We start from the raw sequence: 27756 nt of genomic DNA, 5'->3' as shown, positions 1-27756 counted from the left end.
AGTGTTTTGTTCACCATAAAGTGTGTGTGGGTATGCTGTGGTCCTGGACAGTGTAATTGTATAGTACAGGCATCTTTTGCCTGAAGGGAGTCAGAGTAATCAGACCTCATTTCCTGTCCAAGAGTCTCGAGCTGTCTGCGCGAGTGACTGCTGCACGAGAGACCACAGCGAAAACACTGAGGAGCGCTGGAACAACTCGGCATTACTGGACATTAAACGAGAAAAAAAAAACATTTTTTATTCATTTAATGTACTGAAAAACAACTCGACCGACTCCGTTTTCTGTCAGGTTTTGGGGGCTCTGACAAATGAAGACAACCGCAATTATTCAACGCTGGAGAAAAAGATCAGGATACACGAATAAATGAGAAACAAGGAGTGACAACAACAACGTCAATTAAACTGACAACTCTTGAAGATACATGAAGAGAAAGAAACTTTTCCCCGCTGAACGGGACAGTTTCAAGTTTGCGCAAGGATTAAATCATGTATTTCTGAGGTGTCACATTGGTACCGAGTGACTGTGAGAGGTAAGACGATTAGACCAAATGTTTTGTTAAAAGTATGATAAAGTACTTGTTCTTCTGTAGTTTGTCTAAAGTGCTAAACTTTGGACACGTTCAACAGGTTTGAGTGAGTTTGAGCAGGAGCGTGCGGAGACTCGCCATTGACAAACCCGAGCATGAAAATAAAGTCTGTACTTTGTGCTCATAATATTATTATATGACTTATGTTATGAGTTAACTAATGTTTTCAAGTATAGCTAATATGGTCTCGAGTGTGGTTAATGGCAAAAGTTGTATTTAAACTCTTGAAGTAGCGCGTTGACTACATGAATGGTATGGTTTAGGAATACAAATAGTTTGTTTGTTTGTTTGTTTATCTGCGACTTTCAAATGTTCATGGCAAACTATTGTATCTTGTCGCACAAAGTGTTGATTTTGTCCTTGTCCCGTTTCTCCGTTTCGTGCCATTCAAGTTTCTTCTTCCATTGCCAAGCATTATTTCCCAAGCCGCCAGTTTTTTAAATGCTTTGGCCGACTGACATCAACTGAACAATAGCAGGGAAATGTTGTAGTGGGAACAAGGACATCTGTATGTTCACAGGCATGAGGTTTGTTCTATGTGCTTCTGTCGTAGGGTCATTTCTAGTTACCTGCCACCTGGCTGCAGGACAGATGTCTGAGGAGGAACACAGCCATAGTGCCAATCCACCCAGACCTCCAGATGGAGCCCGACTGGATAATCGTCCACTGGAAGCCCTTACTGCCCCATGCCCAGGTACATTAGACGCCACTAGGCATGGGCCGGTATGATATTTTGACGGTATGATAACCTTTAGCCAAAGTGTCACGGTTTGCAATTACAACACTAAAATGTGTTATTTTCAAATGTCTGCATATACAAACTTTTTACAACTTTTCAACTTGACACAAATACATTTTATTTTTTGACCAACATTCGTAGAGCATGTCAGGTAAAAATTAAGCAGTTATATTAAAATACTCTTTAAAAAAATGTTTTTGTCATATATGAAAGGCCTAAACATCAAACATTGCATTAAATGAATTCACTATTTATTTTTGTGTAAAAACAGCTCATACATTAGAAACTATATCACAGACCATTTTAGAGGTTTTGTAACCTTGACTCTTTCAAACCTCCGTATACCTTGAAACCTGTATTCGGCCCATGCCTAGACATGAACAGCATCTGGTAAATAATACGCCAATGAAATCTTTGAACAAAAAACTGTCCACTTAATTATGTTTTTTTCATAATTCATTTATTTTAGAGGCTGTATTAAAATTCACTCCTTTGTCGGTTTGTTTCACATCATAAAGGTCACATGAGTTTGGCGTGATATGAAGTTGGGTAGATTCTTTTCTGCGTACAATGACTCAGTTGGATGACCAAATTAAACATGTAAATGCTTGATTTCTGTGACAGCATTTTTCGTTACACCTTTGTTTTAATCTATTTAATATTGATGGCACTCATTTTTCAAATCTACAATTTATTAGTATCTTTCTAAAATAGTTACTCATAACACTTTATAATAAGATTGGACCATTTGTTTATACATTACATAGCATGAATTAACAATGGAAAGTAATATCTTCAGCAGTTATTAATCAGAGTTCATGATCATTTCAGCATTACCAATACCATTTTAAAGAGTTTCAAAAGTTGTACATGAACTAACATGAACAATTGTATTGGCATTAAATAGCATTTACTAATGTAAACACATACAAACGTACTGTAAAGTGTTACCTACTGTACTCATTTTAATATACTGTGTTTGAAAATCAATCTTTGAAATCTTTGTTATCTTTGAAAATCGAAACACATATATAAAAAATGATATAGATCTTTCCAAAGATCCTCTATTTTGTTGTCAAAATCAAACACGAGATTCAATCTGTTTTAGTTTTCAGTAATTACAGACATGTTAGAATGCAGTTGTCTGCTTCTCATCTTTTCCTTTGTTGTGGTCTGGTCAGTGCTGTGTTGATCTTTTGTGAAGTGATGGAGAAAGTTCTCAGCCATGCATGAAAGTTTATCCTAGATCAGATGATGGTAAGGGTCGTCTGAGGATTGAAGAGATGAGCTAACCCAATAAGATCAGTGATGGTTACGGTTTTGCCTCTGTTTTAAAACGTTTTCTTCACAAATTACGCGTCAGGGTCTGAAATATGAGCTTGTCTGTTCTCAAATTGTCTTAACTTGTGGACGTCTGCAAACAGGGCTCATATTTTTAGTGAAGCGTTTTGTGGTTTTAAGTCTACGTTTTTTACAGACTCTGTAACTGGACGTTTGCAGAAATTAGTGTGGCATTTTTAGGGTCTCTGAATTCCGATGGGGAAATGGGCCACTTGGGACTTCTCTTAAGCTCTCTTAACCTTACTGTCCAACTAGAGAGAGGTCAAAGTACCAGATTAGTCATGGAGCTCTGTACAAAGGGCACCGCAGAATACACACGTGTGGCATTGTGTATGTGCATCTGTCTTTTGACTGAGGGCCTATGAGTGTGTGTCTTCGGACATTCACACATGCAAGTGTGCGAACAACAAGTGGCTTTCAGTGCACCACCTCTGCAAGTGCCACAGTCCTCCGTCCACAGAAATCAGGTCCACAGGCGTATTTACTGTGGGAGAGGGCAAGTCCTGGCTCAGTCATACTTTTGCACAACAGCTCTACAAAAACCAGCGAGCGTGTTGATTCCTGTGTGACTGCCACAGCCAATGCACCATGGTAAGCCAGCCACAGTCAAAATGAGGCCACCAGGCATATATGCGATCCGCCCAATAACCGCTAATTACATTTAGCTCCGAATTGTTCCTAAACATCTGAGGTTTCGCCTCAACACGAAGCGCACTTGTTTAGACTGCATGGAATTCTCACCTCTCTGTATTTAGAAACTGTGCTTAGGTTGGTCATCTTGGTATTTGCTTTACTATGCAACATTTAAATCATTTGGTTGTGTGTGTAGTCTGTCCTGCTTTGGAAAGTTCAGCGCAGTTGCTTTTGCAATTTTCTAACCATGAACCTCACAGCAAAATGAACCGTCTTAGAATCAGTTTTGTTATGATTTATTTTATTGTATTTAGCCCAAGGAATATGATGTCAGATCTGGACTCATAATCTAAAGTGCTTTATAAAGCACAAGCTTGCACGAGGCCGTTTGATTATGGATATGGCACCCGTCCGGGTTAAACACTGCATGCATTGACTGGCCTTTTCAGTTGTGTGTCTTAGTTCTGTGTACAGGCCTGACTCACTGTGGCAGATGATCTGTCCACACTGACTCTTTTACACGCGCTCAGGTCTTCAGAGTGAATGGCTATAGCTGTTTTACTAGATACACAAATTTGTTTACAATCATGAAAAGGCCACGTTTTTCAGCAAGATTTAAGATTAAAGACATTCTGTGTGAAATTTGAAACTTTAAGACAAATACTCTGACATACTGCCAACATCTCTGGTTATGCTTGAATGGAGTTATGATTTGAGAGTGATGACAGAGCGCTTTGTTTGTTTTTAAGATTTATGAATGTGTTCACCGATTTTTTAACAGTTTTTAGACCGTGTAATTAAAAGAAAACTTCATAGATGTAGCCTAGATATAGGAGACTAACAGGCTGGCATTTTTATTTTTTAAAACAGTACCTTTTGCAAAGTCCTTTACCTCAATTGGTTGAAACACCTTGAATGCACTTTGAATGAAAGTGTCTGTCTGATGTATAAATGTAGCATAAATAAAATATAAATGTGTCACTTATGTAGGGTGACCGTAAGTGCCATTTTTCCCAGACACGTCCTGGCCAGGATTTCGGGTGCGTCATTTGTACACCGCACTGTCAACGAGGTTTATTATTTCAGGTTTTATTTCAGAAAAGCAATCATTATATTTCAAGGTACGAATGAAACTACAATGATTATATGTGTTAAGAGAAATAAATGTTAATATTATAATGTTTTATTTAACTACGTATGCGGTTGACAAACGTGACCTCCGGATGACGCACGCAAAATCCTGGCCAGGACAAGTCCGGGAAAACGTATGGTCGCCCTTAATTGATGTGTCAATTCCTGTCTTGACTGTCAAAATGTCTTCTGCATACTTTTTGTTTATTTTTGTTGGACCATTCAATGACAAACCCATAGAGAAATGAATTCAGCCACTCAAACCCAACAGTTTCTTTGGTGCATCTTCATGAGAATATTAATACATTGTGTAAATTCTCTCATAACAATTAAACACAGTGAAAACTTCATGGCCAACTGAGAGAAGTAACTGATGGCCCCTTATGGCATTTGTTCAGACAAACTTGAGGTCTTCGTTTCTAATGGCTTGATATTCTCACCACGTAATTAGTTACAAATGTTCAGCTGGCCTTGCAAGATGTTTATTTTGGCTTCAGATATGGCTTGTCTGTCTCCTTTGTATGGGAAAGATTGAAGAGGCTCCATTATGGTCGACGGTTGTGGGGTCTGTCCTTGATATTTGACCTGATGGTTTTGAGAGATTGTGGCATTAAAATGAAGTATCAGTGGTTGTTTAAAAACATTACAGTAACTGTTCTCAAGATCTCTAAGTTTTTACTATTTTGAATAAAAGGGTTCAAAGAAGTAAGTGAGAGACAGAGAGAGAGAGAGAGAGAGAGAGAGAGAGAGAGAGAAAGAGAGAAAGAGGGCACACACAAATCAATGCTGACCTATGAGGCAGCTGTTGGCCACTCACCAGTGTGTTTGAAACTTCCTGGTTCTTCTTTGGAGCCAGCAGAGGTGCGTGACTGTGCAAAAGCAATGTGTTTAGGTTAAAGAGAACCAGGAGCTTTAATGCGTCATGCGTGAATATGCCAAACCCCTAAACAGAGATACAGACCCCCCACCCTCTAAACAAAGGGCTATATCTTAACACAAAAAATTTCAAATACAATATTTATAGCTGTTAAATCTTCCCCAAAGCCTGTTAAATACCAGACATTTTCTATTTTAATGAGCTTACTGTGTTCCCCCACCTCTATTGTGCTTGCTTAATAATCTGTGAATTTGGATAAATTCCAAAACAGTTCTTTGAAGCTTTTCCTCCTTAGCGTGTTTTTACTTTTGGCCAGTTTACATGCCCGGATTAGACTCTATTGTTTCAGAACCATTCTTTGTGAAGACGTTACCATAGCTATCAGCACGTCTCTACAGAGGATCAGCCATTTGCTTAATTATTTTCTCTTGGCTGCCCTAATTACATCCCTTAGGGGTCATCGCTAAAAAAATAAGTCATGATGGGCTCACAAAAGTGTAACGCAAGTGGGTGAATGGGGGTTTTAAATGAGGCGCTTTACTTTAATCCATCAGAGATGCCACACCTCATGTACCACTCTCGCGTACCTTCTCTGGATCAGTTCCACTTATGTGGAATGATCCGCCCGCTGCTACAAGTTCAGCAGTTTCTGTAGCCTTCTTTAAGAATCGTCTGAAAACACATCTCTTCCGTCAACACCTGACCATTCACTTTTGACTTCTATCTCTTTTCTACCCTTTCAAAAAGAAAATGCAGCTTCGCTTTGTATACTGTGATGGACTATATGAGACTTGTTTTTGATTGCACTTGTGCTTTTTGTTGTCCTCATGTTGTTCCAATTGCTTCCATTGTTTACCTCATCTGTAAGTCGCTTTGGATAAAAGCGTCTGCTAAATGACTAAATGTAAATGTACACCACCTGTTTTTTATAGGCCTCCTTGTAGTCATAATCATGCATTGTAGTCCTACTCATGAATGTATGAATGAATACGAATAAATATGCAGCAGTCACAGAAAATCTGTATTTTGAGTGTCTCTTGGATGATTATGGCAGAAGATAATTGACTTAAAGACCCAGTGAACCATATGGATGGAATATGACATCCATGGTACAAATTTCCGGATAGCTGAACTGCAAAAGGAGAGAAAGAATGCAGAGCAAGACAAATACAAATCTATGGATCTCGCTGGCTCACATCCAGTGGTTGCTGATGCAGTCATCCGTACATTTCTGACTTGCTCAAGCAAACACATTTTAACCTTAGCTCACTAATATTGATGCTTGAAAATACTCATAAAAGCAAAATATTTGCCCAGGGCAGCTCATTCACTCCCAGCCAGCATGTATTGTTTTACATTTCAAGTTGAATAATGGATTTTAGAGATTATGCAGACATGATACAACACAACCTTGACGAGAGTTGTATTTGCTCTCTATCTTTGCATTTCAACATAAAGACAGATGTTAAAATCCCTCTTTGCTCATCAAGTGATCTCAAAGCGCACCCGCTGCACCATGGATGTGAGAAACGCAGCCTGCATTGTCATTTGATTCTGTATCCTTTCAATACCTTGTGGCGCTGTGGACAACACATTGAGACCCTGTCTGCAAAACCAATAATAATATTACCATACAGCTGCATAAAATCAACCTTATTTTTATGCCTCATGTTAGTTTTTCTTTTACCATGCCCCCCTGTTTTTTCCAATTCACTCACTGTGTTATCACTCCCAGTGGATTTTTAAAGACGGATGCTTTTAATTAGTCAGGGTAATGACAAGTAATTAACTCCCTACACAAGTGGCCAGTGCACTTCCTTTCTGAGATGGCGGATCTTTAACAGTTTTCTTTGTCACTTACTCCAATAGATTTTTCTCTGTGGATCACAGTTAATAGTAAAGACTCTTTACTATTAAACTATTTTACACTTCCATTTACAAAATTATCTCTCGATAGAAAGGGGTGTTATTTTGCTCAACGTTTTTTATCTCTTGTTGTCCATTAAAAGCTAAATTCTCAGTTACGGTTGTAATATAATATAAGGGGAGGTTTCGTCGTTTAAGTGAGAAGTTCTGTATCTCAGAGTTGGAGAAAGTTCTAATTCAGGCATGTCTCTCTCGCCTTCATTTGAGCTATTCCACTGAGACCGAGGGTAGCAAAATATCTGCAAGTCTCTTGTCAGTGTCTTTCTCTTTTTCTCTTTTGTCTCTTACTCTGGATAGGAACTTCTAAAAGAGCATTAGTTGGGGTTGTTGAAGACAGGGCAACAATAAAGAAAGGCAGGGGCTTGAGGGTTGAAAGAATTTCAAAGTGTCCCTGTAAAGCCACAAGGCTGCTCAGCGTCTAATACCAGGCCTCATACCTGACTGCTCGAAGATTATAGAAAGTCTCACTGTGCTTTACCCGACCTCAAGAGTAAATAAAGCAACACCATAGAAAGGAGAGAAAGAGAATAAGAGAAAGATGAGGTGATCCAACGGGGAGGGTGACTCAGAATCAGCAGAGTATGAGCATCTTGGCCAAGTAACAGATGTTACACACACGCTCAGAAAAACACTTTTTTGGTTGTTAAAATACTTTATCCTAACCCAGTTTAAAATACAGAGACAACTGTAAGCAGGTTGATTTCGTTGAAAAGTACTGTGGCATTATCAAAATTCTTTTTATCTTTTTTTTGGAGAAGCCTGACTAGCCTGGCTGGTTGACTCAACCAATTGTGTGAGTCTGGGCAGGGCTATCTGTTTGTTTGACTTATGTCGGATGAAAGAACTGTTTGAGAAACTTGGAAAAAGCCATTCTTCGCAATTTAATTTAATTATAGCTGTGACACAGAAATTACACACTTCACCACGCCTTTATGCCATAGTTATATAGAATATTCCTGTAAACCTTCACTGGATTCCTGTCAACTGGAAATATACTTACAATTGTGCTAACAATCTATACTAGGACATTTTTGTTGTCGTGGGAAAGTACTATAAAGTGTAGGTGAGCTCTTTCCCCTACGTTACACGTAACGTAATGCCTTTAATGCAATAAACTCTTAATGGCTGTTGCCCGCATACTATATTTTTATTTCTTTTCTTATGTCTTTAACTGGAAAACGTCCTGTTTACAAGTCATGTAAAATTACCACACATTTTCTGCCTCTGGGATCCGCACATATTGTTTACAGAAGTAGCATATAGAAACATAATCCAACAGTATTTACACCCCATCATTTTCCTTCCAGGTTTTTGTTTTAATGCACTCGGCCTGTTTAAAAGAAAACTAATTGTGAAAGGCTTTGCAAATGTGCCGTAATTGCTGAGATCATTAAGTGCATGTTCTTAACATTCCTCATTGCTTCAGCCAAATAATATAGGAGGCTGTGCTGAAACTGTGATGTCTGTGCAGTAAATCTTCCTGTACGGGTGTATGGTGTGATTACGATGAGGAATTAAAGCTCTGCCTTTGATAACCGCTGGGTTCCAGTTGCTAATGCTCGGTGATCCACAGCAATGGGAGAACAGATGGATCTGACGCATGCTTAAATGCCACAGCGGTATAAAGACAGACCTCTGTTCTGAGCGTTACAGAGACAGGCTTCAGCGGTCTCCGTTTTAAAACTAAAATGCTTCATGAACGTGATCCTCGTCTGTTCACAGTCCCACTGCCCTGCTAACACACTCACCCACAAAAGCTCACAAATTCTCTAAACCTTGCGGGCTGCTCTCTCTTCTCTATTTTCGTTGTGTTTCTTGGCTGTTATAAATCAATGTGGACTTTTGAAACGGCTATTGGAAAACTTGATTCTGGTCAGTCACAGTCAAATATTTTTGTATATTGACGATTAAAAAAATCTGTGCAAGTTTCATGTCTCGTTTCATGTGGATAGTTTTAATCTTAAAACAAATCATGTCTATTTATTTACTATAATCTAATGATATTCAGCTAGTCATTATCTCAAAATAAATCTCTTTAGATTAATACCCTGATCACCTTGTCATGGTTTATTTTTTGAAAATATACTGTATGTACATTATCTTACTTGTGCTGTCATAATATTCACATTTTAAAGTCAGACATCAGGGCCCGTATTCATGAAAAATCTTAGCGCAAAGAGTTGCTCCTAGTAACAAAAATCTTAAGAAAATTCTTAGAAATGTGGGTGTTTCCCGTTAGAATTACAGAAAAGATCCTAGTAAAGAAAAAAGTCATTCATAAAGCATCTTAACCCTTAAAAGAGCTCTTAATGTCCAACGTTTTAGGAGTAGCAAGGAGGACTTTTAAGAGACTTAAGAGTTTCGCTAGCAGCAGTGAAAATGGACGAAATTCGAAAAGTGAGAAGAAATGTGTTGCAATGCATGACCATTTTCATATTACTTTAAAAGTTTATCAGATTTTTTTAATTGTTTTTTTGTGTGTGTTCAACTTTGGTTTATCTGTTTTCTTTTATAGCTGCTTTGATGCAATCCAAGTTGTAAATGCGCTATAAAATGAAATTACATTGAATTAAATGACAGTGAGTTAATAAGACTCAACACATTAGATCGTGCAGGGTTCATGTTTGTGACCGGTCCTAGTAGAGACACGGTAACATCTCCAAGACAGCGCAGAAATACCATACCGCCAGAAATACAAGAAATCACTACATTAACATATTTAACAACTTGAGAAATGCAGCTGTGCAGCAGAGATGGGATCACACAATCAATCACAGCACTTAGAGAAAAATGATTGTGTCACTGTTCATTTTCTATCAAATACGTTGACATTAACAGCATGGTAAATAAAAAGTTAAGAATATATGTGTGTGTGCGTGAGTATGGTAAAACAGAAAAAAATGAACATGTGCAATTTCAAACTAACGACCTTATACTTAAAAGCGCTCTTTATTTCCCATCTTGGCCAACCAACCAATCACAGTCTTTAAAAGACATAGCAACGGTGTCAGCCCCGCCTCCTCACTAAGATAAAAGTTTTTTGTCTTTTCCTTGCTCAGAGTTGCTCTCAGATCGATCCCTAATCACTTTAAAGCTAATACTCCTATGTCTACGTTTTTAAGCTAAATTAAGAGCTTTCATAGAGGATTCTTAGAAGCTTTAAGAATACAGACCCTGATAAGTTCGACATACGTCTAAAAACTGTGTTCAGGAAATACTTGGTTTTCAAACCCACATGTTTTCTACCTTGGTTAGAGGTTGATTATTGTGACTTTCGCTGCAGTTATTGTGATTTGTTTCTGCTCCGTCAGCAGCTGCTTCCAGATGTGGACTTACCAATTCCAGCTCCTTCATTACTTCACATGCACATGTAGGCTATAGGGCCCCCGGGTCTGCACAGCACCACAGGATACTTTCAGCCTCAGCAGGCAAAGTGTTAGGGCATATTTCGACTGGTGCCACGAAGAGGTGTTGTGCTTTTATTTCTCACCCGGGATGAGGTAGAAAGAAAGTTGCTGGTTCTATGAGCTATGAGCTAAAGCTTTGACAATTTGCCTGTTGTTGGTCTTTCACTCGAGTAAATGGGACGGAAGCCCCTTGTGAGTCATCTCGGTTCCTTGCTATGTTTGTCTGCTCAAAGGTGAAGGAGTCTTGCAGATAAAATAAATAGGCATGGATTCTGTCATTCTATCATTGGCAAATCTGATTCTGATAGGTCAAGATCCCTGTTGCTGTGACTCAACCTCTTCCTTTTGTTTAATTTTTCTTGACCCATTTTCTCTCTCCGTACCTAACTAAAATAATTGATTTAAAAAGCACTCTTCCTGTCCACTTCCAAATTATGAAGAGTAGAAGAACAAGATTCCCCAACAACAAAGGATATAGAGCACAACTGGAGTCTGCCAAGATTCAGAAAAATAAAACCAGGACAGAATAAGCCAAATAAACTAAGAAGACTGAACTGATGTCCCACAAGAGATGTTGTGTGTTTATCAGACAGCCAGTACAGCCCAGCTGGCTTCCATTTGTGTAGGTATGGGACCGAGGCCAGCGTAAAGGGGAACTCAGTTGTACCCAGCTCAGCTAAACACAGCGCTTCTCTCTAAGACACAGTCCTGACCTGCTTTGATGTCAGGCTGCTCTAACCTCCTCAGACAGCCCTGTATAATTACTAGGCCACATAATAAGACCACTTGGCTCCAGTGCTAACTTATAAAACACGCACACACAAACACATGCTGCTGACCGCATGAATGCTCCTTCACGGATGCGTGAGCACAACACAGTCAAAAGCACATGCGCACATGCGAATGTATGGTTAACTGTGGCACATGCAAAGTGAAGAGGTGGTAGAAAAGTGAAAATAGTGAACATATAAACATCCTTCTGAATGGTGCTGTGCTGGGTTAAAGACCGAAAGTCAAGAGGTTCACAAACACATGCACAATATCACAGATATGAAAACGAAACTGTGTTTTCTCATTTTGATTTTTACTATTATTTTTCATTGTTTTTTTTTCTGGCGTCAGAAATGGACGAATCCAGTGAGCAGACAACACCGAACACCACACTCATGGAGAAAACAGAAGAGGTGGAGAATGGCAGCAACAACAACAACAGTTTGTCTCAGCTGGACCTTACCAGTGCTCTTGGCAAAAGCATAACATGTAAGCATGACACCCAGTAAGACAGTAAGACTACATTTCCCAGCAGGCCTTTATGTGTTTTAACATGGTAGTGTGTTTGAGTCCTATAAAGTACCTCAGAGATGACGTATTTTTGTAGGCCAACCTGGAAGTTAGCGTTGCACAAGTTCACTTGATTCAAAGCCTATGCATTTTTCCATAGACTTTTGGAAGAACACAAAAAATAAGATCTGTGATTATCAAGGTTTATGATGTTTACATGTTTTGTCTATCAAGATAATCTTAACAAATTAACACAATTGTTACATTTGAAGCCTAAAATGTTTAGGCATTTATATGTGTGAAGACGTCTAATGTCCTCACGTGTCTGCTAAGGCCACGCCCACTCGCATCGCTAAACCCTGAATTCAATGCGTGAGTCAATGCGCGCGATATTCATCAAAAGATAATCACTGAAGCACATCGCAATTCATAACCTATCGAGTTATTCCTCTCTGTCCATTCGCGTCTGCGTTACCGTTTGCTTGTTATCTGCCGTGAGATTTGTTAAGTCGGGCAGAGTGAGAGCATAAGAGTTTGCAACGTGATTGAGCCAACGCCTGATGCTCGGTGCTCTAGTGATAGGGGAGGGGCCATGCATGCTCAGACGCTCCATTGCATCATCGATCCACCGTTTTAGCCCTGCCCAAAAAATCCTGAACTCCACAATTCAGTATTGCATACTCATGAGTCTTTAATGTGTTTCAGCAATACACTTCTAAAATCTATAACGTGTTTCGAAACAAATTCTCAGAATTCTCTTTTCCCGGACTTTAACCACAGATCTTACTTGACGTAATTTACCCAAAACCAATTCAAAACCCCCTACAATTTTGGTGCGATGGAACAGGAAGTGCTGAAATGCTAACTTGCTTCCGGGGCTTTCATACAACAATACTCCATGTCTATAATACTCTTTTGCACAGAGCTAGTGTAATAAATACAAAGGAAGAGTTCATAAAACCAAACAAATCCAGCCTTGGGTTTGGTAAGACAGGTTCACAAACTTGATTTATACTCATGTGCGTATGAGTGGCTCATCTCTGTATGTAAGAGTGAGTGTGATAATAACATAATCATTCCTCTGACCTTGAGCAGTGATGACTTTATATTGTTACGTGTTGTTATTAATTTATCTGAGGTAAGCTCATTAAGGGAAGGATGTGTTTTTCGGTCCCGTGGAGTCAGCTAAATGTGTAGATAGAGACTGGGTGTGTAAAAGTCTGGAGTAGACTGTGACTAAATCCTCTGTCTAAAGGGCTGATTGTGAGTTTGTTCTGTTATTGAGTCACATCAGCACCGGTCCTCTGTGGGACAGCACACCCACACACAACCTAAAATAACTAAGCACACACACACACACACACACACACAAATTGCATGGTCATCTGAAGCCATTTGTCCTCATTTGTATTTTAAAGATATACACATAAGATTGCAGTAGAAAGAGCTTAATGTGGTTAGTTGAAACTTTAAATACAGATTAGATTAGATTCAACTTTATTGTCATAACACATGTACAAGTACTGGGCAACGCAATTTAGTTTTGTATAACCAGAAGTGCAATAGCAGCAAGTGCAGGATATTGCTATAAAACACAGACGTAGATGAAATTTGACAGAACAATGGCAGAGGGTCTCCTGGGACATGTCAGCTGAAAGATGTTTAAGAGGTGTTAAACATCAGCATGATGTAGCTAAAGGGAGCACTTACCATTTGCCTTTGACAACTAAGATGTGATATTTTTGGTGGTCACTGCATGCCATTATTGTAATGTTGCCCAGACAACAGTGCCAGGTGAGTTATAACACTGTGTTTTTGGCAGCCAAAACCAACTTTCTTACTGCTATTGAGGGCATATATTGAGGGTTGTGTTTCATAGACCTATTCATGGTTTTATAGTCAACTTTTCTTTTACCTCATGTTAAACAGCGGCCTTTACATAAGTCATGTGTTTGTATGATTTGTGTGATTGTATTTATCATGCAGCTGTAAAAAATATACTGTTTATATTGTGGTTGATACCGTATGTACATCCGGGTATCACAGGGAAGACTGCTTTTATTTACACAAGCAACAAAGCACCATTGAATAATGTAAAAATGATCGGGCATTAAATGTGAAGCAGAGTTATTTATGTTTACCAAGTGATTTTGTTCAATAATATACTGTAAAATTCACTAGATCACTGTCATATGTGTGCACACGTTTCATAAAAGATTTAAATGTTATTAAGATAATTAGATATTAGAGTCAGAATTATCTTTTTAATAGTCAGTTACTTGTTTGTGTTACGTGTTAAACTGTGTTGCATTTAAATTCAGACTAGCAAAAAGGGGCAGAGCTCAATAATTGGGGTTTAAAACATAATTTAAAACATTATAATCAAAAGTTTAAATCCTAGCTGCAACACACACTATATTTTGTCAAGTCAAGTCACACTTTATTTATAAAGCACTTTCAAAACCATCCTAATGGACCAAAGTGCTAAACATCCACAAAAGTACATCCACATAGATTACAATAAACGAACATAATATTCAGCCCCAGTCAAATCCCAAAGGCCTAAGAAACCTTAAAATCTTTTTACGCATGTCCACACTAGACATAACAATAAATGAATAATAATGAATATTAAAATAATCAACAGATAAGTTAGTATTCAGATTTTACAGTAATCATTAGCTACAGCCCTAGTATGTTATTTTTCTTGTACGTAAGCACACGTTAATAGTAAAAAAACACAGCAACATGAATCACACTTTGGCAGTTGTGCTTTTCATGTGTGGTGAACAAAAAGAAGAGTAAGCAGCGGAAGAGAGCAATATTAATATCTGTTTTATCTTTTATTGCCATGTAGTCATTGATCAATTTATCATTTCAAGTTGCATTTTATTTGGCTACTGTATGATCGCAGCCTGTCTTTGATCACAACTCCCTGACAACAGCCGTCTTTCAGTCTCTCTCACTGTATGATGTAGGACAAGCGTTTAGGAGCCACTACCAAAGAAATCGCCATGGTTGTCATCTTTCTTCTGGGACCGACCAAATTCTCACAGACTGTACTGGCTTCATAGAAACATGTTGGTCTGTTCTTCATTAACATGAAGTTTCCCTGTGCACACATACAGTATTAGCCAATCACAGTGACTTCGTAATAGTCCAATTTTCAGCAGCCGCATTACAATCAACACAAAAGGCTGCTTATAAAACAGTCAGTTCTGGTCCTTGACTCTGATTGGTTGAGCGGAGTTTTAAGCCTATATAAAATACCCCAGTAACCCACTGCTTTTTGGGGCTTATTGCTTTATTGAGGCAGCACTTAGAAGCCCTTTAGAAGAGGGTATGCTGTATGCAGGCTGGTGGATTGAGTAGCTGGCATTTTCTGACCGCTGCATTTCCATGTGTGATTTATAATTATTCTTTATTTTTCATTCTGTATTTTTGTATTTAAATTATTTTTCATCTTAACTAAAAAGGCACAATGTCAAAATACTGCAACCCTTGTTTATATACTGGTGGTTTTATCCTCCACTTAAAGAAGTGTAATCTACTCAATTGTTTGTGACCAGGGTGCCTAAACTGCGACTTTCATGCTGGCATATAAAGAATATACACGTATGGCCCATACTAATCTGTCATAGGTGCGTTTGTGCTTTGTGTACACTTAATGGGTTGTGTGAAAGCTTGAGAGAAGGTGTGTCCAGGGCAAGTAGTGAGGAAAATCACTGACTGCGTGTGTGCGTGTGTGTGTGTGTGTGTGGTAGGTAAGGTCAAGCACTGGTTGTCCATTTACAGGAATAATTCTGCTGGGGTGGCCACTAGGGCTGGGTTTTGCGACCAAAATGTTTTTATGGTTTCGATTCGATTCAATTTTGATTCGATTCAATATCGATTAGTTATTCAATTAAAATGCTAGTTTTGCAGGCATGGAATCCACATTTAAGTATATGCTTGCAATATAGTCAGGGGTGCACATACGTTTTTCTATCTGGTTCTCAAGAGTGCACGTGGAGATTCGGTTTGGTGATCACATTGCACATTTTGTGACAAATTATATTTACCTATTAAAAATGAAAGTATAAAAGTAGTTGCTTTTTAATGAACAATAAACAAAATAAATGGTAATGTATTTATTCTTGTTTTTCTTTTTAAATTAGTAAATATTCATTTTCAACACCAAATTTGAAACCTAAAACGACAAACTATTTGGTTTTTGGCAGGTTCCTGGGAAGTGCAGATCCAGACATTCACAGAGGCTCTGCATGCCGCGTGTTTAACGAAAGCAGACCCATCAAAGGCGGTTCAACCAATAATTTTTTATATTTTACACCCAGGTCCCGTTTAACACCGGGAACAAACGTGATATCAGTAGTTTTAGCAGCATTCAGTTCAAAGGGAAATCTTTTCCAGTATTACATTTAGTCGGCCTAAAACAGTGATTGTGCATCAAAAGGTTTCAACCATGTCAGAACGCAAATGAGTGGTCTAAACTTATTTAGAGAGCGCATTTTTTATTTTATATGTGCATGACAGGATATAATGACATGTTATGGTGACATGTTATGCCTTTTCACTGAGGTACTTGCGTCTCACCATTACGTATCTTGGCTCAAAAACATTGATTAGACTGTGAAATCCCTCGTTCTCAACTATCGCGTATGGGTGTAAGTCCTTGCAAATCATCATTACTATAGCATCAGTTATTTTCTTAGCGCGAGGTTAATTTGACTGTAATTTGCAGGACAAATCAACGTCTAGCTGTCCAGAATCGCATGAACCAGATATCACGTCAGGGTGACGACTCGACAGGTGTTTTCTTAGGTTTGTTGTGTTATTGCAAAATCGTAGCTCTTGCTCGCACAGTTGTTTTGTCGACCTCACGTTTGCCGTCATTGCCTTTCATCATTAAGTGCTTCCTCACATCAGACCTTTTTTCCCTCTCCCACTTTTTATTTGAATTTATTTTGTTTTAATGGTATCAGCATGAGTGATTGCGACATCTTCAGAAGTTAGGCGAAATACAGATATCCTTGAACTTAAGCACACGCATTAAGAATCGATATAGGATTTCTCAAATCGATATTGTACGATTAATATCGAAGAATCAATATATTTTTTACCGTGCCCTATTGGCCACAACAGCTATTGACCTATGACAAACAAAATCATTTTCAGTGGTTGAAAGTAGCATTACGATTGCACAACAGACCGGAGGAAATGTACAGGGCCTCCAACCTCTCACTCGTCACGTCTGGTTTTATTTGCAGATGGACCCGTGAGATGTCCCTGATTCAGTCTATTGCATCATCAGCTTAACTAAGAGTGTGCAATTCTTTTATTTGTTCTTTTAAAGCATTTGGTTACTTTTTTTATTAGATTGTTGCATTACTTTACCATTTCTGTTTCTTAATAATGATGTAGCAAGTCTCATTTTGTACTGAGATGCAGAAACAGGAGCCTTTCTTAGAAACAGAAGTATAAATCTGTCAGGCCCAGATGCTCTGGCTCAAGGTGATGATGTCAGTATGATGATGATGTCATGGATATTGCATGTGTGTCTAGACTTAATGCTGTTGACAGGCTCCTTTAGAGTGCCGAAAAGCCTGTTCAATTCTCTTTTTTCTCGGAAACTGTGTTCTAAGTATGTGAGAAATGAGAGAGTGAGAAGAAGGCTGAGTTTCATGTTGTCCAGCGAAGTCCATGCTGATGTCTAAAAGTACTCATTTATTTAAATTCCTAAAACAGATTTTTTGCAGATGTTGTGCATTACTAATCTAGACCTTTGTTTTGTGGGTGTGCTTGGTTAAGAGGTCATATATAAAATTGATGCAATGGTTTTACCCTACCTGTCATCTCTTGTGCACACAAACTCACAGATCATCAGTACATTCATTTATTTACATCATCATTTGTTTCCATCGTTTGTGCTATCTAGATGCTCAGAATGGGTACTCCCTGTGAGTTTTACAGTTTCGAACACCAGCTATAAAAAATTAAAATGACTACTGTATGATTTATGGTCTATAAAAATATCTTTCGTGAAGAGATAAAGGAAAAGCTTGAGAAGAATTGAATTCGGATAGACAATAGTCTCATTGAATATCATGTAAAGGAATGAAATCTCTTAGTCCCATTCTGGCCATTAATAGAGAACTATTTTGTTAGCAAAACCTTGAGCTCAATTCCAGTTTCTCACTCATCCATTATCAATCTTTAGAGGGGTACCCAACAGGGAAATAAACTTCTCAAAGGAAGCGAGAAAAATGCAATCTTAAATTACAGCTTTTAAAATTCTTTGATTAGAGTCTTCATCGCAAGAGATTGTCATTGAGATGTGCCGGGGCAGAGCGGGATTAAAGACTACTGTGTTACCTGTGAAGCTATGCTGTTTTTTAAGACCACCCTGCAAAATCTGGCACAGCCTTCCTCTCAAAAAGCCATATCATTTACCTTCTGCCACATTATAATAGTCACAAACAAGAAGCATCCTTGTTTAGAACGGGAATTTCCAACCAATGGTGATTTGGATGTGAAGATGCTTTATATTTTTCTTTTTGGGCTGTCTGTAAATGAAGAGAGGAGGGTGCAGTCAAATTTCTTGAATTTATTGTTTGTGTTTTAAATTTGTATTGTTCAGAATACGCTGACTAACGGGTTTCTCTGGCCCTGTGGGTTTAAAACAGAAGGTAGTGTTACTCATGGCTGTTTCGGGCAGAGGGATTTTAAACGAGCTGTTTCGGGAAGCCTGGGGCCTTATGCAGGGAATTTAAGATGACGTCTTGAGGTCTCAGGGGTCCAGAGAAACTTGTGGTCAGATGATGAAGGGGCCCTGAGTGACTCTAGAAACCAGGAGAAACAGAAAAGTTACACTTGACGAACTGAGTTTTAGAGAAAAACAGAGATTTTGAAGGCTGTTTCTGTATTTGACACACACAAGAGACAGCTCATTCATATCCCAAATAAAGAGAATTCGTAGCACTGAATAACAAGTTTAAATGGCTATTTTTTGTCTTTATTTAATGCTATTGGTCTTTCTTCATTCAGGTACATTGAGGCTGTAGGACTAGAAATGACTGCCTGGGGGTGTTCCCTGTTTAGCTGCATTGACTTGAATTGGATTGATGTGCTTTAAAGTGACTTGTATATAGATGGATGGTTTTAAGTGAGTTTCAGAGGAGTAATCACAGTTGGATCTGCTTCGCTCATGTTGCCAAGGGCAATAGATGCCTGATGGACTTGCACAACATCTTTGAACGCATATTTCTGTTTCAACTCTCCTCCCAGTAAGTCCATTTTAAATCCATCTTTATATACTCAGTGCTTATGTGCTTCGACCTGCAACCTGATGCTGATTCATTTCTTCAATGAGCATTTACTCCAACAGTTTTTATGCACTGTACTACTGTAGTTTACCCCTCAATATTTGATCACCTATGTATCCCGTGTTGTAAACGTGGACAAAAAACATGATGTGAGGCTTCAGTCACTATCTTCTAGTGTACGAAGAGCTTGGATAAATGATAGATAATGGCAAATTGATCTTCGTATGTCTGTTTTAATATAAATATAGTCACAGACTAACAGTGAGTCCAATCTACCTCTATATGCTGCCGAATCTGTGGCTACAATAGTTTGTGTGTGTACTGAGGAATATTTATAGATGCTTTAACCATCTTATTGAGCATAAGTTTGTGGGTGTATGTACATGTTTATGAACTGTTGGATGCTCACACACAAGCAATGTACTTACAGTAGTGTGCCACAGTTTGCCCTGGTTCTGAGCAGAGAAAGTTTGGCTACTCTAGAAATGTCTGCCTTTCTGGCAGAAGCCCAGGAGACCGACTGACGCTGCCTGTTTACTGCCTAAATACACACTCACACACAAACAAAGTAACATCCTTGAGTCAAATACCTCCATCCAAAAACTGCAGCACAGAATAACACAAATATGCCCCATGTTATTGTGGATTCAATTTCTCACCAACTTTCCCCCCAAAAAATGCCCAGTGGTCTTTAAATATGTTTACACCCTTTAACCGCTAATGCACTTTTTAGGTAAAAAAAAGTTTGAAATGCTGATGGTGTAGTTGTAGTTTACAATACAGTGCTGTTCTAACAATAATCCACCTCTTCGACCCTGAAATAGACCTGGTTTGAATATAACTAAGAAAAAAAGTGTATATTGGAAAGTGTTATACACCACGTGTGTGTCGCGGAGATGAATCACTAAGAGAATGCATGAGCACTTCTGTTCAGAGTTTAATTTTATTCATCCATCAATGTTCATTTTTGCTGTCGTTGTGTTATTTTATAGCTAGTTTTGTTTTTGTCTTCTCACTAAAGCTTTCTGTTTTATGTTCTGAATTCAGTTAATTAAATCTGATTGTTTGTTTGTGTGTGTTGGTTGTTCTGTGATCTCTTAGTGAGATTTTTATTTATTTCTTCTAGAATGTAAAAGTTTATGAATGTGAGGTTTCTTTGCGGTAAAGAGATTAAATATCAGGGCACATCCATGACGATCATTGTTGCCATATGAGAAATCAGACAGGAAAGTAAAGATTTTTCTTCATGAAGTATGTTGTTTTTGTACCCCAGTCAAATCCTGTGGCTTTACTTTACATTACTGATTGATCAATTCGATTTTATAAACAACATTTCCTGGATTTAATGAAAATTTTGCTAATGTTGGAAATCATTATTTTTGGCAATTTATTTGTTGTCATTCATGAAAATAGTCAGAATTTGTGTGTAGCAGAGTTATTATAGTTTTTATTTAGTTTTATTCATATTTTGAATTCGCTTTTATTTTTTAGATGTTTCGTTTTGGGTTCATTTTGGTTAAGCTTTTAGCAATTTTGGTATATGCTTTTGTCATTTTAATATTTATTTGTTTATTTTTAATGTTTCTATATAATTTAAATTTTTGTTTATTATTATAATTCTACGGCTTTAAACTTACTTCCGCTTATTTTTGAGGTAACATTTCAAATATTCCTTGAGTTTCGTTTTTCCAATAATTTTTAGGTCAATATTTTATCTTTTTTCAATGAACGGGGACATTTTCAAAGTTTTAATTTTAGTAAACTAAAATAACCTTAGTCTACAGAACAAAACTAAGCATTGAAAAGAGTACAGACTGGATGCATTTACTGGATGCAAGTGGTATCACACCATCAAAGCACTGATGTAGTCAATTGGATTCTGTCTTAAAGACATTGTGATTGTAGAGAACACATAAGATCATATTCATAATGTACGTTTTGGAACTTTGTGCAGCAGCAGCTGGTGGTAATTTGGTTAATGAAGTGTTTCAAGATTTCTGTCACTCTATGATCTGTGACAGAATCACACAAAAATCTTCCCACATCACAGCTTTAAATGTCAAATGTAAATTCAATGTGAACTGTAACTGTTTATGATCCTAAAAGTAGAACTGGAACTGGCAAACAATGAGGGTGGTGTTTAATATAAACACCCAGTAATTCTATACATACGCAGTGATGATGTTAACCTTCTTTATGGTAGAAATCGCTTTCATTTTATGAAAAAGGAGGCTGGCTTTTAATATTTTTATAGACTGTGACATTTAATGCATTTCATATAAAAATATATTTTCCTTTATATTCCAACTATTATATTAGATTTCTTGAAGACTCTGACGCCAGTTTATCGTGTGGGCATGTGCCTATTCAGCTATTATGTGATTTAGACGGTGTTTGTCTGTTTTGTCTTAAGTCTTACGTGTCAGGCTCTGTGAATAGAATAAGGTGTATGTTTTTGCTGGACTCCACATACCTCTACATGGGCATCAAACCTCTTTCTATGAACTCTCCTCTAATATTCCGTCTGGTCATTTCTGTTTGCGTTAAGGCCAACAAAATGTTCAGTGCAGCAATAGGATGGGATTAAATATTATCATCATCCTCAATAAATATAACAAAACATTTGAAGCGAAAGGTCCATTTAGCCTCTCTCTGTTTGAGGGGTTTATTTCCTTTGGCTCTGAATGTCTGCATTTCACGTAGTTGTTCTTTCTTCCAGAATAATTAGTCTTCTGCGGTGCTCAAGAGTAAAATATACGAAGTGCTGTAGACGGCTTGCCAAAGTCAACTCAACGGGCAGTTTGTGGAGGAACACTAGAACATTTGTAGGCTGTAAACTCACAGGGAGACTGTGTCTGAACCTGGCTGAAACGTTTGGCCTCATCCTCACACCCAGCTCAAAAAAGACTGACGTTTAAGTCATAACTTAGGTGATATGCATCTCTCTGTTTTCTTTACCCTGATTTGGCTGCACTGTGGCATATCGCTGGGCGCGTTCTTTTGTTTTCAATGGCAGGCTGTGTGAAACGCGGTCCATTTAAAACATTCATCCACTATTCTGTGGCCAGATTCAAGCACGTAATTGAGTATTTGTTTAATCGGGGCTTTTTGCCTGCAACAAATTGTATAATTAGTCTTCAATGTAACTGACTTTTGAGACGTTCAGATAGACAGGATTATCTGCCAGTTAGCTTCTAGATATAATGTAGAAACCGAACCTTAGACTTCTGTAGTTTATATTTATTTATTTCTCCATTTTCAGGCACACAAATGTTTCCTGCAACTTTAGTTTTGTTGCTTATTTTCTATGTTGTCTGGTCATTTGATCTTTTTGGGAACTGAAGTATAATACTGATTTAATGTTTGTTTGTGTCTTTTGTGTGCAATGATATGCTTATCCGATCTGGTCTTTTGATCTCAGTTTATTAATTTGTGTTACTTCATCTGCGTTCTCGCATGTCTATTTTGGTCCGTTTCTTCCTGGTTCTTTGAAGCTGGTTGGGGAAAGCAATTTTAAACTAAAAAAATATTAAGAATAAAAAAACTATAGAAGAGGCAGATGAAGATGAACCAATAAACTGAGTCTCGATGTGAACCACATCATTTTATTCTAGACACGGATGCATGCTTTCAAGGATCAAGTGGATATTGTAAACACGTGCATTCTTCCTGACAGGAACATTGTCCATTCGTGTCATGCTATGATTGAATCAGCAAGACTAGGACTGATATACATAAAATGTGCAACATATTCACCATCTGTTTTTTTGCTGTGTAAAATTAGGTTTTTAAAGACTTTTGGTCTTAGAACACGATTAAGGGGAAAAACTACAGTACCAGAAAATCATCGCATTTAACCTCACCCTCTATACCGTTCTTTTAGTCTTCAGATATAAAACAAGAATCTGCTTGCCGCCGTGCTTTGGAAAGATGATTGTGAAAGGAAAAATGCTGTTTCCATTAGAAGAAACAAGATGCTAATTAAGTTTACCGGCCAAATATGTAGCTGTTGTTTTTCTTTTGCACGTCCTCGGGCTGAGCAAAGAGAATAATTACACAGCAGTAGAAACCTAAGCAGCTATAACCCCATTCACCTTTGTTGTTTCTCCTTCTCTTGTTCTCTAGATCAACCTCAGGCACGGTCTACGCCCATCCATCCCACGCTAGCCAACTCTGCTGGATCAGCGGCGCTGCTAAGGAATGGCAGCAAGCCTCAGACCAACGGGGTTAAGAACGGAACCTTTTCACGAGCTGCTTCCTCATCCTCGTGTTCATCGTCGGCTCATAAAAGCCCTAAGAAGCTGCATTCCAACCCTTCCATCAACAGCCAAAGCAGCAAGAGGAGCAAAGGTAGCTCTAAATCCAACAGCTCCCAGATCCCCACAGAGGCCCAGGATGGTGAGTCACACCTTAAGCATGGGTTAGAAGTGCGAGACAGGTGCATGTGCCAAATCTGGAAACGTACTCTGAGTTTCCACCAGAAAACTAAACTAAATTACTCCCATTATATTCAACAATGCTATTTACACATTTTACATTCATTAGTTATATTTTATCTATTTACATTTACAATATGATTTAATTGGTCAATTACATTGAACTAATATTAACATTATTAACTAAACACTAATAATATTTTTTCTGCTGCATCTAAATATGAAATTGATCAAATATTAATGTAAACTTAAAATAAAAAACTATAATAATATATATTTTTATGTTTGTGTTGGGGCATGTAATGTAGTAACAGTCAGTCGCATCATTGTTTAAATCGTTCTGATATACTACCAGTATTTATTAAATCCATGAAGATTTATTTCGTGACCTACACTTAGATTGCTGCGTCCACTGCATCCTGGCCTGTCTGTTCTGCGAGTTCCTCACGCTGTGTAACATTGTGCTGGACTGTGCCACGTGCGGCTCCTGCGCATCAGACGAAGCGTGCTTCTGCTGCTGCTGCGCTTCCGAGGAATGCGGCGACTGCGACCTCCCCTGCGACATGGACTGCGGCATCATTGACGCATGCTGCGAGTCTGCAGACTGTCTTGAGATCTGCATGGAATGCTGCGGGCTGTGCTTTTCGTCCTGAGACTTCTGTAAGGGGCGCGTTGCATTTCACCGATTGAGGATCTGAGAAACAAGCAAAGAATAAGCTGACCTGATGATCTGGAGTAGACGCAAACTAAGCCAAAGACAATCAGATGAGCAGATTAGGCTCGTACATCACTGGCCCTAACATGAGGATCGTTCTGATTACTTTCTAGTTGCTTTTTTCTGAACTGACCGGTTTACTCTTCTTTAAGAAGATGGGCTGATACAGCAACATTGTTCCTTCTACGTTTTCTGGACTTGAATGGTTTCAGGAAGTCAAATGTGTGTTGAGTCTGCCTTGGCAAGATGATGAATGCAAGACGCTGTCTACAAAACGTTTGAGATCATGGCTCTTCCTGGTCCAGAAATAAGGAACGAGTGCTCGGGTTTCATGCGTAAACGTCAGCGTTTATTAGTAGTTTGAAATTGTCTTAATGCCAGATTTTATTACTTGGATAAAAAGTGTAATCCACACTAAAAAAGTGCTTGAATTACAACGCTGATGTGTTGTATAAAACAATTCTATCTTTAAAACAGTCCAACTTTGAGTTCTCTAGTTCACATGTACACTACACTCGCAGGATTTGTACCCTTCATCTTAATCATTCATTCTAAATATCAGCTGTCAATATGTACAGGACACTTTCTGTAGTACACTGGTGTAGTCCTTCAGTCACTGGCTACAGCGCTAAGGATTACAGATAACAAACTGTGAGTGTGGGACTCATAGATACATGCAAGTGGGAGAAAGACGTGTATATTTAATATATGGTGCCTTACTACACTTGTATAAAAGATTGTGTGAGTTGACAGTTATGTTGTTTCCTATATTTGGACATGTGATTTATTCTCATTTTCTGTCACTTTTTCTGCCTTTGTGAAATTTCAAAGTGTGCTCTTAGAATGACAAATGTTGCGTTCATATTATTAACAAATTTACAAAAAGCAAAAGACGAATTAATGCAAAACTGCATATTTAAATGAGACAATTCTTTGATGTTAAGGAATATTTTATTCTCTCTCTACACCATTCTGGAAAATTATACTAAGTGGTTGTGAATTGTTCTCATATTTTTGCTTTTAATGTGTAATGTTTTTTCTGTTCCAACTCATTCTTTTGAATTCAGTTGAGTGACCTTAAATGTTAGTTAAAATATTTAGTACATATTGTATATTTTCATGTAGTAAATTACATTAGTATTAGGTATTCCTTTACCCTTAAAAGGTCTATTGCAGCATATTATATAGCACATTGCATTTTAGCATTGTGAGAATCAATACATCATACTCCTCCTTACTACACTAACAAAATTATCTCACAGAAAGATAGTGAAAGTGATGCATTGATTTGAATTGTTTACATTAAATGCACTTCTGTATTCTTGCTCGCCTTAAAACTGGAGCAAAAAGATTTCTAAACTGGACAATAGAGGGCAAAACATCCGTGTTATTGGAATAAAGAAATCCATCACTGTTACATATTTTATCTGACTATGGTATATTTTAATTTTTTGTTTAAGAGCGGCGTCCATTGATCATAGATTCCGTTTACAATTAACAACCTGATAAATGTAGATACGTTTGAATACACACATGAAAATGCATGGATAATAAATCCTCACTTCATTCGTGCACTTAGCGTTGCGGGGGCTTGCGATAAAAGCTTTTGCATGGAAAGGTTTTTTGCTTCCAACCTCATTCTGTTGCCCAAGAAAGTTCTGTAAGGCTTTCTTAGGCAACAGAAAACAGTGCAGTTTAATAGGTTTTCAAAGCGCTGCCAAAATTGTTAAAGTGGAATGTCTGTTCAAGGCAACAGTGCAATATGTGATAGAGCCTTCCCTTTGTTACATTCTCTCTCACTCGCTTAGTCTTTGATTTTGCTTTACTCATTCCTCAAAAGATTGTTTTTAATAGGATCGTAGCTTTAGTCCAAGCCTTTCCATGCTTGTTTCACCACACTGATGTGTCTAAAGAAAGAACGCGCATTTATAACCTAAAGTGTATAACGTAAAGTCTTTTCTGAGGCTGTCCAGCAGGGGAAAGGTTAAACACATTCAACATCTGCATCTGTTTGATGACTCCAGTATCTTTCTCACAAGCATATTTGCACTCGCACAAACCCTTCAGATATTCACATATTCTCACACTTAAGAAACAGAGGACAAGTGGGTGTTGAATGTTAACCATGACATGACAAAGGCCGCATTATAATAGATGTGAAAAGGTCACCAGCTGTGATGCAGAACCCGACGTGAAAACGCCATTGGCCTTAAGCTCTGAGAAATTTTACTTCTCATCTCTTCCAGAAGTCCAAAACATGCCTAACAGAAGACTCAGTGTCTATTTTATTAATGTAGGGGTCAGCAGAGAGCGATGGCAGACATCCTTTCTTTGTTTTCAATCCAGTTCAACCCGCTAGTTCTGGAGCGAACGGCCCTCTATGACCTTCAAAACATGTACAAAAGATGTGATGAAATGAGTTCAGAGTTGTTGTGGTGTTTAGATGACACAGATTCCAGTTGGAACACTTGACAGTATTGCACTTTAAACATTTTCCTTTCTTTCTAAACTCGCAGAACTCATTTCACAAAAAACTACATTGAATGACTACTTCAAATTATTTGCATCCGGGCTCACTACTGAAAATCTGAGAGCCCAGAAAATTTGTCTTGTGGAGAGAGAGGCTTCAGAAGGGCGTAATATAATATACTGGTCAAGTTTAAATGAATGTTCCTATGGTTTTCGCTAATGAAGACAGTTCTCATCGGAGCACATGCCTCTGTTTGTATTTCTGTAATACCAAAGGTTAAGCATAGTCTGTGGTTTCTTGATTATTTTGTGGGTTTTGTGCACATGTACTGTACATTCACAACCACAGTCACACACCAGTCCACCCACGCATGCACACACACACACACACAAACACAGTGGATCAGGATTCAGGATCAGTGCTGAAAAGGCTTGGTGAGTCACCAGATATGTGGGACTAAAGCCAGTTGCTCTACAGTGAAGCATCTTGTCCTCCCACATTAAAAAAGAAGAGCTGGCTGCTCGCTCTGAGGTCTGACTTTAAGCCATCATTGTATTTCATTAACAAAGTGTAGCTTAAGTGCACTTAGAAACATTTGCATTAAAGGGAAACAAACAGTGGCAATGGTATGTCTAATAAACTGTGGCTGCAGTATTTGGAAACTTGCAGTTCCTACATGCAAAAAAACAACAACACAATGTTGTCGCATTTTCCCACATTATTTTCTTTATTAGACGCTTATTTCATCAAAAGCCCTTTTGTAAACATTTCAGAAATATTTAAACTACGGAAATTATTAACAACCTTCAATGAACAAGCGTAGGGTGTTAGACCATAAACATTTAAATTGATTTTATTCACAATTCTTGAAGAATTGACAGTCTACAAAAA

General features: G+C 38.1%; 1 protein-coding gene across 1 annotated transcript; it reads left to right on the top strand.

Annotated features, from left to right (window-relative positions):
* Positions 1-124: 124 nt before the first annotated feature.
* On the top strand, positions 125-25151 carry mdfi (MyoD family inhibitor). Its single transcript, XM_056734330.1, has 5 exons — positions 125-530; positions 1141-1281; positions 11764-11901; positions 23370-23642; positions 24080-25151. The coding sequence occupies exons 2-5, from the start codon at positions 1179-1181 to the stop codon at positions 24331-24333; spliced, it is 768 nt and encodes a 255-aa protein (XP_056590308.1). The 5' UTR covers positions 125-530; positions 1141-1178; the 3' UTR covers positions 24334-25151.
* Positions 25152-27756: the final 2605 nt, after the last annotated feature.

Source organism: Triplophysa dalaica, chromosome 21 (genome assembly GCF_015846415.1).
Source record: "Triplophysa dalaica isolate WHDGS20190420 chromosome 21, ASM1584641v1, whole genome shotgun sequence".
Lineage (NCBI taxonomy): Eukaryota > Metazoa > Chordata > Actinopteri > Cypriniformes > Nemacheilidae > Triplophysa > Triplophysa dalaica.
The sequence above is the reverse complement of the archived record's forward strand: the minus strand, read 5'-3'. Positions and strand labels throughout refer to the sequence as shown.